A 13,952-nucleotide genomic window follows, 5' to 3' on the forward strand; every position below is an offset into this window, starting at 1 on the left:
TTGGGCATAGTTCCAAATTGCTCTCCAGAATGGCTGGATTCTTTCACAACTCCACCAACAATGCATCAGTGTCCCAGTTTTCCCACATCCCCTCCAACATTCATCATTATTTGTTCCTGTCATCTTAGCCAATCTGACAGGTGTGTAGTGGTATCTCAGAGTTGTCTTAATTTGCATTTCTCTAATCAGTAGTGATTTGGAACACTCTTTCATGTGAGTGGATATAGTTTCAATTTCTTCATCTGAGAATTGTCTGTTCATATCCTTTGACCATTTATCAATTGGAGAATGGTTTGGTTTCTTATAAATTAGGGTCAGTTCTCTATATATTTTGGAAATGAGACCTTTGTCAGAACCTTTGCTTTTAAAAATATTTTCCCAATTTGTTACTTCCCTTCTAATCTTGTTTGCATTAGTATTATTTGTACAGAAACTTTTTAGTTTGATGTAATCGAAATCTTCTATTTTGTGATCAATAACGATCTCTAGTTCTCCTCTGGTCATAAATTCCTTCCTCCTCCACAGGTCTGAGAGGTAGATTATCCTCTGTTCCTCTAATCTATTTATTATCTCCCTCTTTATGCCTAAATCATGTACCCATTTTGATCTTATCTTGGTATATGGTGTTAAGTGTGGATCCATATCTAATTTCTGCCATATTAATTTCCAGTTTTCCCAACAGTTTTTTCCAAATAATGAATTTTTATCCCTAATGTTGGTATCTTTGGGTTTGTCAAAGATTAGATTGCTATAGATGTACCCTTTTTTGTCCTTTGTATCTAATCTGTTCCGCTGATCTACCAGTCTATTTCTTAGCCAATACCAAATGGTTTTGGTGACTGCTGCTATATAATATAGCTTTAGATCAGGTACACTTAGACCACCTTCCTCTGAGTTTTTTTTCATTAGATCCCTTGCAATTCTCGACCTTTTATTCTTCCATATGAATTTTGTTGTTATTTTTTTCTAGGTCATTGAAATAGTTTCTTGGGAGTCTGATTGGTATAGCACTAAATAAATAGATTAGTTTGGGGAGTATTGTCATCTTTATTATATTCGCTCGGCCTATCCAAGAGCACTGAATGTCTTTCCAATTATTTAAATCTGATTTTATTTTTGTGGCAAGTGTTTTGTAATTTTTCTCATATAATTCCTGACTTTTCTTTGGTAGATGGATTCCCAAATACTTTATACTCTCAACATTTGTTTGGAATGGAATTTCTCTTTGTATCTCTTGCTGTTCCATTTTGTTGGTGATATATAAAAATGCTGAGGATTTATGTGGATTTATTTTGTATCCTGCCACTTTGCTAAAATTTTGAATTATTTCTAGTAGCTTTTTAGCAGAGCCTTTGGGGTTCTCTAAGTATACCATCATGTCATCTGCAAAAAGTGATAGTTTGATTTCCTCATTTCCTACTCTAATTCCTTGAATCTCTTTCTCGGCTTTTATTGCCGAGGCTAGCATTTCTAGTACTATATTGAATAGTAGTGGTGATAGTGGGCAACCTTGTTTCACTCCTGATCTTACTGCGAAAGGTTGTAGTTTATTTCTATTGCATATTATGCTTACTGACGGTCTTAAATATATGCTCCTGATTATTCTAAGGAATAGTCCATTTATTCCTATACTCTCAAGAGTTTTTAGTAGGAATGGATGTTGGATTTTGTCAAATGCCTTTTCTGATCATATGGTTCTTATTAATTTGATTATTAATATGGTCAATTATATTAATAGTTTTCCTAATATTAAACCAGCCCTGCATTCCTGGAATAAATCCTACTTGATCATAGTGTATTATCCTGGGGATGATTTTCTGAAGTCTTTTTGCTAATATCTTATTTAAGATTTTAGCATCAATATTCATTAAGGAAATTGGTCTGTAATTTTCTTTCTCAGTTTTCGCTCTACCAGGTTTAGGTATCAGTACCATGTCTGTGTCATAAAAGGAGTTTGGTAGGACTCCTTCATCCCCTATTTTTTCAAATAATTTATATAACATTGGGGCTAATTGTTCTTTAAATGTTTGGTAGAGCTCACATGTGAATCCATCTGGCCCTGGGGATTTTTTCCTGGGGAGTTGATTAATAGCTTGTTCTATTTCTTTTTCTGAAATGGGACTATTTAAGCAATTTATTTTTTCCTCTGTTAATCTAGGGAGCCTATATTTTTGGAGGAAGTCATCCATTTCACTTAAGTTATCAAATTTATTGGCATAAAATTGGGCAAATTAACTCCTTATTATTTCTCTAATTTCCTCTTCATTGGTGGAAAGATCCCCCTTTTCATTTGTAAGACTAACAATTTGATTTTCCTCTTTCTTTTTTCTGATCAGATTTACCAAAGGTTTATCTATTGTATTGGCTTTTTCATAAAACCAACTCTTGGTTTTATTTATTAATTCAATAGTTTTTTTATTTTCAATATTATTGATTTCTCCTTTTAAATTTTGTATTTCAAGTTTAATTTTTGGTTGGGGGTTTATAATTTGGTCTTTTTCTAGCCTTTTAAGTTGTAAGCCCAATTCGTTAATCTTCTCTTTCTCTATTTTCTTCAAATAAGCCTCTAAAGATATAAAATTTCCCCTTATTACTGCTTTAGCTGCATCCCACAGATTTTGGTATGATGTCTCATCATTGTCATTATCTTGGGTGAAATGATTAATTGTTTCTATAATTTGCTCTTTCACCCAGTCATTCTTTAAGATGAGATTATTCAGTTTCCAATTACTTTTTGGTCTATTTATCCCTAACTTTTTACTGAATGTAGCTTTTATTGCATTGTGGTCTGAGAAGAAGGCATTTATTATTTCTGCCTTCCTACATTTAATTTTGAGATCTTTATGTCCTAATATATGGTCTATTTTTGTATAGGATCCATGAACTGCTGAGAAGAAAGTATATTCCTTTCTATTGTCATTCAGTTTTCTCCAAAGGTCTATCATACCTAGTTTTTCTAATGTTCTATTTACTTTTTTAATTTCTTTCTTGTTTGTTTTGTGGTTTGATTTGTCTAAATCTGAGAGTGCAAGGTTGAGATCTCCCACTATTATAGTTTTACTGTCTATTTCTTCTTGCAGTTCTCTTAACTTTTCCTTTAGAAAGTTAGATGCTATACCACTTGGTGCATATATGTTTAGTATTGATATGGCTTCATTATTTATGCTACCTTTCAGCAGGATATAGTTTCCTTCCTTATCTCTTTTAATTAGATCAACTTCTGCTTTTGCTTGATCTGAGATAAGAACAGCTACCCCTGCTTTTTTGGCTTTATCTGAAGCATAATAGGCTCTGTTCCAACCTTTTTCCTTTACTCTATATGTATCTCCCTGCTTTAAGTGTGCTTCCTGTAGACAACATATTGTAGGGTTCTGATTTTTGATCCAATCTGCTATCCGTCTCCGTTTGATGGGATCGTTCATCCCATTCACATTTACAGTTAAAATTACTAATTCTGTATTTCCTGCCATCATATTATCCCCAGATTATGCTTTTTCCCTTGACCCCCCTGATCCCCCTCCCCGATATTTAATTTACAGACCCCCCTTGTGACGCGCAACCCTCTTTTTTTTTTTTTTTTAGGGTTAGGGTTTTAGTTCTTTTTGTAAATGCCCAATTTCGTTTTTAAATGAATTATTTTGCTCTATTGAATTTTTTTCCATTTCCCTAATTTTTTTTTTTTGAGAATTATTTTCTTTTTCCAATTCAGAAATTCTATTTTCTTGAGACTTTTTTTATCTTTTCCAATTCAGAAATCCTACTTTCCTGTGTTTTTTTAACCTTTTCTAATTCACTAATTTTGTTTCCCTGCATCTCCTGTGAATTCTTTATTTTTTCCAACTCCAATTTCAGGACGTTGTTATTCTCTATCATAGCTTCCCTTTCCTTTCCCCATTTTTCTTCAAACTCTCTTAACTTTTTAATAGTCTCTTCTAGGAGAGAGTTATGTGATGGGGGGCAGGGATCGTTCCCCTTTAGGTTGTTATCTGCTGACTCTCTGCTGTTAACTTCCTCGGGGTTGGATACCCGTTCTTTCTCTGTATAGAAGGAATCTATAGTTTTTCTGGCTTTTTTGCTCATATTTAAAAAATCTTTTGGGGTCTGTCCCTGGGGTAGGAAATTATTTACTTCTTTACCAGCTTCCTCCTAGACCGGATGGATGCAGCGGCCCCTGCGCCTGAGCTAAGAGAGAGCTCTGGGAGAGAGTTCCCCACCCCCTCCCTGGAAGTGCCTCAGAGGTGATTAGCACTACTGTGCTTCGAGGGCGTTGAATAGTAAAGACAGCACAAAGCCCAGCCTATGTGTCCGGGTGGGGCGTGGATGTCTGCAGCAGGTGAAAAGCCCCTGTGCTCAAACTGGAAGTGTTTGCCAGAAACCGCGGTCCCTAGTTCAAAGGTTCCGCTTCTCTGGGACTTCCTGGAGCTGAGTTCCACTCCCTCCAGCTAAGCTAGGCAGTGTGTGTTGCCTTGGGCCGTATCCGCCCACTTGTCAATCTCTTAACTATTCTCAGGTGGGAGCTGAGGCCACACCCCCTGGTGCCGAGTCTGTTGAGTCACCCCCAGGGTCCGGGGAAAATCTAATCTGAGTTTTAAAATATTTTGGCTTTCTCTTCTGAACTGCTAAATAATTAGCAGAGAAGAGCTAACATTCTGTGCCAGATTCCTTTACCTCAGTGGCTTCTCTGATCCCAGAGCCCCTCCCAGCGCGATGGGCGCAGTGTGCCACTACCCCACCGTCTGTGCTGGTCTCTCTTATTCCTCCCCTGAGAACTGACCTTTCCTGTTGAAACTCCAGATTCTCTTCAGCTGGTAAGTCGTGCTTCCAGTCCTTGTGGTATCTATCAGTCCTGGGCTATTTCTGAGGCTGATTTATCTAATTGGTTGTGAGGGAGTGAGGACGTTCACAGAGTCGTGTGTTTCTTCTCCGCCATCTTGGCTCCGCCCCCGGCCTTAAACTCTTTAAGGAAGACTCAGTTTCCAGGGTGGAGAGTGCACTGTCCCATTCTTCAGGGGTTCTGTGCAGCTGTTTTTAGAGATCCTTCTAGGGACCTGTAAGTTTTCGCTTCTTCCAAGATTGTATGATCCAAGGAGAATGTGTTTACGACCCTCCTGACCTCTTACCACTAACACTCTTTTCTGCTCTGGAACTGTGAGGAGAATCCCTGCTCTACTTTAGCTGTAAGTTCTAGTGTCCTAGTGCTCACACTCTGCAAGTGTGAGCCTGGATTGCACCCTGGATCTAAGTATGGGCAAAACAACAGAGTCCTCCCTCAGCATTAGCAACAAGATGCATGTAATCTCCTTCTGACCAGCTGTGAGCTGAGAGGTCTGGATGTCATCACTGCTACTATTGATTCAGTCACCATGAGGCCTGCTCTTAGTGTGCTGGTGTCGGGGCTGTGCACACTCTCATCTTTCTTACTGACCTTCTAAGTTGTCCTGGACTGGAAAATTATGTTACTCAATATTTTTCTAGGTTATGATGCTATAAAATTTGTGTAGAGCCATTATTTAAAGGTATTTGGAGAGGCTTGGGGGAGAGCTTGGGGAAATCCCTGCTTTTACTCCATTATCCTGGCTCCAAATACTACCTGTAGTATAAGATTGTAAAGAGTATAAATGTGATGTAAGAAATAATGGCAAGATGATTTCAGAAAAAACTTGGGAAGATTGCACAAAATGATTTAAAGTGAAGTGAACCACAGCAGAACAACACTTACACAGAGACAGAAATATTGTACAAAGGCCAACTGTGAATGACTTAGCTACTCTCAGCGCTACAAGGATCCAAGATAATTCCAAATTTCATCTTATGATGAAAAAAATGCTATCCACATTGAGAGAAAGAATTGATGGAAACTGAATTCAGATTGATGTAAACTATTTTTAATTAAGTTTTTCATGGTTTTTTTTTTTAGATCTACTTTCATAATATGATTAATACGGAAAAATGTTTTGTATGTTTACACATATATAATCTATATCAAATTGTTCATCGTCAGGTTGGGTAGAGGGGAAGGAGAGAAAAAGAAAATTTATAACTCAAAACTTTTTTTAAATGTTAAAATTTTTCCTTACATATATTTGAGAAAAAATAAAAATATTCTATTTCCCATAGAAAAAGAAAGGCCTCTTTCTTGAGCAATTTTGTATAAATTCTGAATCATGACTCATTTTTCTTCTACCAAAAAAAATGTTCTTCCTACAATAAGAAAAATCAGCAAAAACAACAAACATATCCAATTCTCTTCTTAAAAATTTTCCTTAATACATGCAAATTTGTCCTCTCATCCTTTATGTATCTTTTCTTCTATGTTTGCACCTATTTTATTGATCACATCCTTCACTAATTTTTCTATTTGACTTTTTATACGTAAGAGCATTTGTTAAACATTTACTTAGCAATTTATACTTTTAAATATTACTTATTCTTCAAAACATCTTGATGTAACAGGCTAATGTTAATGTCACTTCTTTTAAACCGGTGAGACTGGTAAAACTGACAATAAAAGAAAATGATAAGTCCTGGACAGTCTATGAGAAACAGGTATAAGGATGAACTTCTAATGAAGTTGTGAATTGACAGTCCCTCTGGAAATTCAAATTGGAACTATTTGCCCCCCCCACCAAACTATGCATATCTTTTAACCTACTAGTAGGTCTATAAATAAATACCAAAGAGATCAAAGAAAGAGGAAAATGTCCTATGCAAAATAACTTATAATAGCTTGGAAAAAAAGAAGGAAAGAAAGCTTAATAATTAGAAAAATTAATAATTTTTAAAAAAGGATTTCTGAGTTTAAAAAACTCATCAATCTTTTGCCATCCTTAGACAACAGAAACACAGGCCAGATACATAACACTAATGAAGAGTAATGGAAAGCAACAGTCAATAAAAACTAGCATTTATGTAGAGCTTTAAGATAAACAAAACACTTTACATTTGAATTAAATGTGGGTAAGATTTGAATGGAATATATCCAACAATTTTTACAAAATCAAAAGGGTGTAGAGCTATTAAAAAGACTATGGATCAATCTTGATTATTTGTCTTTTGACAAAGTAAAAGCATACTGTAGAGGCTGAAAAATTATTTTTAAACCAAAGATTTTTAAAGGTTACTTACATTGATGACAGGGGAAGAAGCTGACAAGTTTAAACCCTCCAGGTCAGCTATTAAGGCTGGAGAAATAGCTGGTGTGAGAACTGCTACTGGTGTGGATACTGGGTTAACTGAAAGAAAAAGTCCAAATTACCAAATGCACATTGAAATTTGATTCATATCATTAAAGAGAATAATTTTTATTTTTGTTGATAGACATAAATGAATTTACTTGATTATTAAATGTAAAGGGGCTGATGCACAGAGGTCGAACAAACCAAAGCACTTAAGGTTTAATTACCAATTGGGACAATACTCTATTATCATATGCTTGGAAAATGGCCCTTCCCACTATTCTATGCTGGTTCAATCTTTTGGTGTATACAGAGAATTGTGGGAAGGATTAGGGGGTGGAGTAAGACAAGCCGGAGTCACTTAAGTGGTAGATGATGAGAAGAAAGGCCATAGAGATCCTGTGTCCATTCCCTTCACTTTTACCTCTAAAGACCAAGAATAGAGACCAAGGACTTTTGCTTATCCTGACTCCAGCTGATTCTAAGGTATCCAGGGTGCTAACTCGATCTTCACAATTAAATGCACGACAATTCTACTCAACAACTTGATTTAGTTAAGTTAATACCAAGTTCTGGCAATTACCCTTCCTCTCTTATAGAAAGCAAAAAAACCAAAAAACCAAAAATTCTATAGCTGAAATTGTATATTAAAAAAAAAAAAAAAAAAAAAAAAAAAAACAAAAAAAACAAAAAAAACCTCTTCTACCCTACAATAAATGTGTGTTCTGTTTGCAAGAAATTTATAATCTGTATGGGAAGACCCAATATACACATCTAAGTAACAGCTAACAATAAATGGAAATAAATGATGAATGCTAAATGATGTTATGGACAAGCAGCATGGGAGTTCAGAAGGAAAAGTAATTGCACCAGAATGGTCGAGGAAGAGGAAAAAAATCCAAAGGAAATAATGGATGGATGGTTTGTACCGGGAAATAAAATGAAAGCTAGAAATGGTGTTTAGAGTCAGATTGTGCAAGCCAGGCTAAAGAGTTTGGATCTATTTTATGCTATACTACCCACTCCTAATAAATCAGAGCTGAATTTATATAGTGCTTTCAAAATGCTTACACATATATTAAATCAACTAAGCTGCATAACAACTATGGGGCATGGATACTACAGGTGTTTCCATCTTCATTTTAAAAATGAAGCTAGTGAGGATTGAGGACATTAAGTGCCTTGTTTAGGGTCACGTAGCTAATAAGGGTCAAATACAGGATTTGATTACAGGGCTTCCTGATTACATATGTAGCATGCAATCAGCACTGCCTCAACAGAGAATATGGGCAAACACTGAAAGACATGCTGAGGAGAGTAAGAAAATGGAATGGATATTTTTGGAAGCTGAATTCAACAGCACCATATATGGGATGTCCATGGCAGGACAGAAGGCAGGGGAAGATCAGAGACAGGGGAAGAGTTAGAGGCAAGATTCAGAGAAAGACTGAAGAAATCTGAGGGTAGATCGAAGCATACTTGTTAAACTGTCTTTATCCTTCTTGGGGTTTGTGTATGTGTAATTTTTTTTGTGTGTATGTGCACATGTGTTTATGTATGTGTGCATATGTGATGAGTTTTCTTTTGTAACACGGTTAATATGGAAATGTTTTGTATGTCTTCATATGTAATCAACAAATTACTTGCCTTTTTAATGAGTAGGGGAGGGACAAGAAGAAAGAAGATAATTTGGAACTGACATTTTAAAAAAAATTAATGTTAAATTTTTTTCTATGTAATTGGAAAATATTTAATAAAATAGACAAATTTTTTTTAAAAAGGGAGCAGGTATAAGATGAAAAAAATCCTAATTACAGTGGAAGCAACAGAAATTAATAGGAAGATATAGAAATGTGAAGGGCAATGAACTTGGAAACAAATTTGTAAAAGGTCACGTGGCCAAATTGATGATGGAAACAGAAATAAATTTCAAGTATCTTATCTCTAGCTTTTTTTCCACCACAGCATAACACCTTTATTTTCCAAGTATACTAGTATTATTATCAACATTATCATCATCATCATTATCATCACCTAAGTTATTCTCAGGGATTGGTAAAATGTATCATTATAGCATAAAGATATGCATCTAAGTAGAATATAAAAATACTTTCTGTAATGGAAGAAGGGAAGAGACTCAGATTACATAAAGAACTCCTTTCACTAATAAGTTTTAAAGAATAACCCAGGGTTTTGGTTACATTAAAAATAAAAATACAAACACATCTCTAATACTGAAGACAGACTAACAAGACATATATTATATATATATATAAAAAAATGAGGGTATTAGTTGATACTTTCAAGATTTTTCCATAAATTTTTTCATGAGACAAATTCACAGAAAATCATCTCCATTCTGGTCAAAAAAGCTAAAATATAATCTACTATAATAGATTATTATCTAATTCATTTTGTCTCACAACCATTTTGCAGTTATAAAATAATTTTCTCTAATACGATAAAAAGGGTACATATTTTTAAATTTAAGAATGAAAACTTTCAGGCTACATGGTTTCAGATGTAGTAGTTATCCATTTATTAAATAATTAAATACAAGACAAAATTGTACTTGTTAACTATAGTAATAGTACAATATATAAATTTACAGAACCTATAAAAGAAAAAGACAGAATATATAGCAGCTTTTTTGTAATACTCCCATTCAATCGATTGCAATCACATGGTATTTAATTTAAATATTATTTTCATTTTCATAAGCATAAAATGTAACTGGAAAATACTAAACATGTACTATCTCTAATTTGCCTTTTAAAGCATATCTTATCCAAAGATCTCAAGAAATTTTCTCTTATTATCGAACGATTCTTATGGCATAGTTAACAGAATTTCAGAGTTAGAAAAATCTTATAAATTATCTAGCCAATGTCTAGCCATACTATTCATGCCAAAACTAAGGAAACCAAGGCCTATTGAGGTTAAATTATTTTCTGAAGATTATTCACCAGATAATTAGCAGGACAAACAGAATTAAAACTTAGGCCTGACTAGCCAATCTTGTACTCTTTGTGGCAATCCTTTATGCTCAATAAACAGATGTAAAGAATGCAAATTTTTCTTAGCAGTAGACCACTCTACTGACCTAATTAGTAAACCAGGTCTAAGGGAAATTCTAATTGAAATTCTTTTGATTTCCTAAACAATAATGAACAAATCTACAACTTTTCCCTCAAATAAAATAGTAATAATGCATATCTTGTCTTCAAAGTAAGAATAATAGTTTATATTTATATGGCACTTTAAAGTTTCCAAGCAGGTAAGGAAAAGGAACAATAACGATATGCAAGTAATAGGAGTTGTGAGTTACCCACTTTCTCTAATGTTCTAATACTAACTTTGAGCTTACTCATTTCATGGACACTGGACTCTACAAAGAGTACAACCCAGAGCTATGGGGAAAATGTTTTACATTAACTGTTTTTAATACAAAATCTTAGAAAATGTCTTTGTTAAAAGCTAATTAAGTTTACCGGTGATAGTTGGTGGGAAGCAGTGTTAATGGGGCGCATGAGTTATACTAGGAGTTATCCTAGAACCTGAGAGCTGAGGCTACCTTCTAGGATAGGGTGCATTCATCATATATCATCTCATTTGGTCTTCACAATAACATTGTGAGCTAACATACAGAATACAAATGCTACAAAAGAACTACAATTGAATGTTACACTGGTGGTAGGGGTGGGATGCAATGAGCAAAACACAGTATATAGCAAACAAGAAACACAAAACAAGAAATGAACAGGAAGAAAATATGGGTTAATAAGGGAGCAAGAATGAGGGCAAGTGGACATTCGGAGTTCTATACCTATACCTATATTCTCACAATGACCCATATTTAATCCTGACACTTCTGTCTCTAGATAGATTCCCTCTGGTAGATTACTAGTGGGATAATAGCATTGCACAGGATCAGCAGGACTAGGAGAAACAGAATTAGAGACAGAGACAGAGATACACAGATAGAATAAAACATTTACAATGTCTACTCTGCATCTTACTAATTTTAATGACTATTCTATATCCAGTCCTATGCTTAAAAATTGATCTGCTGCTGCCCTTAAGAATTTAAGATTTCACCAAATGCAAGATAAAATATGAAAGATATTTAGGGTAGATTTGGATAAATTTAAAAAAAAAAAAAAGCTACTGCAGACTCAGGAAACTGTGTGGGATAGGGTACAGAATAACTTGAAAAACCATGACTCTGATATATATAGAATACTCCTACTGAAAAATGATGAGAAATAAATTTGTAAAGGCAAATTGGGTCAGATTATGGAAGATAATGTTAGGATGACTAGCTTGGATTGAATCTGCAGGCTAAGGTCTCTCATTCCCTAGGGGAGAAATTACTTTTTTAAGTAGGATATTTCTTCAATAGATAGATAATAGGGTTTTCGAGCAAAACGAATGTCAATAGCATATCACTGGTGGGGAGAATAGGGCACCCCTTTTGGTCACTTGTGGGAACACTGAAAACTTTATTTTCCTCAAAGCTGTAGTAAGTACAACACTATAGCAATAGAGCTGCACAAAGTCTAAAATCTTTTGCACATTCTTGATCTTGCTAATAGGTCCTCTAACTTCAATTCTAATGTGTTTATCATGATTAAGCTGGTGAAAAGTGGAGGACAACCTGGAAAAAACACATAGAAAAGAGGCAAGAAGTACAATCAGGAACCTATTACAACAATTTAGGCCTGAGGGCTTTTAACTACAATGCTTTGCAGAGTTCATCATTAAACAATGTTTCTATTACACTGTACAATGTTCTCCTGGTTCTATTCACTTCACTTTATATCAATTCATATAAGTCTTTCCAGGTTTTTCTGAAATCATGCTCCTTATCATTTCTAACAGCATAATAATATTCCATTATAATCAGACAGCTTGTTTAGTCAACAATGCATCCCAGTTTTCCCATATCCCCTCCAACATCTAAAGTTTTCCATTTTTGTCATGTGAGCCACACTGATAGATGGAAGGTGGTATTGCATTTCTCTGATCAAAAGTGATATCTATTCTCAGCAATACAATGCTCCAAGACAACCCCAAAGGACTAATTATGAAGGATGCTATCCGCTTCAAGACAAAGGATTGAACGACTGCAGCATGTCATTTTTCAATTTCTTTCATTTTTTTTCCCTTTTGAATCTTCTTGTACAAATTGAAAACTCGGAAAATGTTTTACTTAATTGCACATGTATAAGCTATATCTGATTTTTTGCCATCTAAGAGAGGGGAGAGCAGAGGGAGGAGAAAAGTAATAGAATCTGGAACTCAAATTTCCTTTTTTTTTTCTTTTTTAATTATTAACTAAATTTTTAAGGATTATACATGTACACTCATTGTTTACATATTTCCATATAAATAATGTTGGGAGAGAAATAGCAGAAAAAAAAGGAAAAAACCATGAGAAAGAAAAAAAAGCAGAAAGAAAAAAAAAAAAGGTGAAAAGTACACTTTGATCCACATTTAGTCTCCATAATTCCATCTCTGGACATGGATGGCATTTTCTATCCAAAGTTCATTGGAATTCCTTTAGATCACTAATTTGTTGGGAAGAGCTATGTTTACCATGGGTGATCATCACAAAATCTTGCCATTGCTGTGTACTGTATTTTCTTGGTTCTGTTCATTTCACTCAGCATCAATTCATGTAAGTTGCCCCAGGCTTTTATAAAATGAGCCTGCTCATCATTTCTCATAGAACAATAACATCTCACCATTTTCATATGTCATAACTTACTCAGTCATCTTCTGGTGAATGGGGTATTCCCTCTTTTTTCAATTCTTTGCCACTATAAAAAGAACTACATATATTTTTTCACATGGTCGTGCTTTTCCCTTTTTAATTTGGGATATAGACCCAGTAATGATACTTCTGGATCAAAAGGTATGCACAATTTCATAGCACTTTGGGTATAAGAACTCAAAACTTTAAATAAAAATGTTTGGTTTTGTTTTTTTAAAATGGGTGGGAAGAAAGAATGAAACAATGAAGGAAGAATTAGAAAGAATCAGTGATTAGGGAAAGGGAATAAATAAAGAAGAAAGTCAACTGATGATATATATCATTTAGCAGAAATGAAGAATTTTGATCAGGGAGCAAGTGAATTTAAATCATAAGACATACAAATGTTTAGGAGGGGACTGAAAATATAAAATTGACAATTTGGTTAAGAGGACAGAACTAGAGAGATAGATTTGGGGATCATCTGCAGATACAATGAGTTGTAGATAGAAAACATGAAAAGACTGAGCCTGGATGCAATCCCACAGCTTGCGTGTGCAGTGGGGAAAATGAGGTAAGCAGGAAAAAAAAAAAAGATAGAGAAGGTACAGTCCAAAAATAATAAAAGAGACAATAATATAATTTTCATAGGATTCACAGAGGTCAAAAGAAAGTTTTTCAAAAGGTAGGGGGAAACTGGTCAGTGTTATATATAATATTTCTTTCTTTCTTTTTTTTTTTTTTGGGGGGGGGGGATGAGGCAGTTGGGGTTAAGTTACTTGCCCAGGGTCACACGGCTAGAAGTTAAATGTAAGTCTGAGGCCAGATTTGAACTTAGGTACTCCTAACTTCAGGGTTGGTGCTCTATCCAATACATCAACTAGCTGTGTAATTATTCTGTGTATTAATAAAAAAAAAAAAAAAAAAAAAAAAAAAATATATATATATATATATATATATATATATATGTATGTGTGTGTGTGTGTGTGTGTGTGTGTGTGTGTGTGTGTGTGTGTGCGTGC

The 13,952-nt window shown here is 34.5% G+C and overlaps 1 protein-coding gene across 2 annotated transcripts in view; it reads right to left on the bottom strand.

The window, feature by feature from the left end:
* AP3B1 (adaptor related protein complex 3 subunit beta 1) overlaps nt 1-13,952 on the bottom strand; it is a 318,879-nt gene that overhangs the window by 72,215 nt on the left and 232,712 nt on the right. For both annotated transcript variants that reach the window (XM_074282333.1, XM_074282332.1), the window contains exon 22: nt 7,126-7,232. In XM_074282333.1, the coding sequence (XP_074138434.1) occupies nt 7,126-7,232 (107 nt within the window). The remainder of the gene's footprint in view (nt 1-7,125; nt 7,233-13,952) is intronic.

Source organism: Sminthopsis crassicaudata, chromosome 1 (assembly GCF_048593235.1).
Source record: "Sminthopsis crassicaudata isolate SCR6 chromosome 1, ASM4859323v1, whole genome shotgun sequence".
NCBI classification, from domain to species: Eukaryota; Metazoa; Chordata; class Mammalia; order Dasyuromorphia; family Dasyuridae; genus Sminthopsis; species Sminthopsis crassicaudata.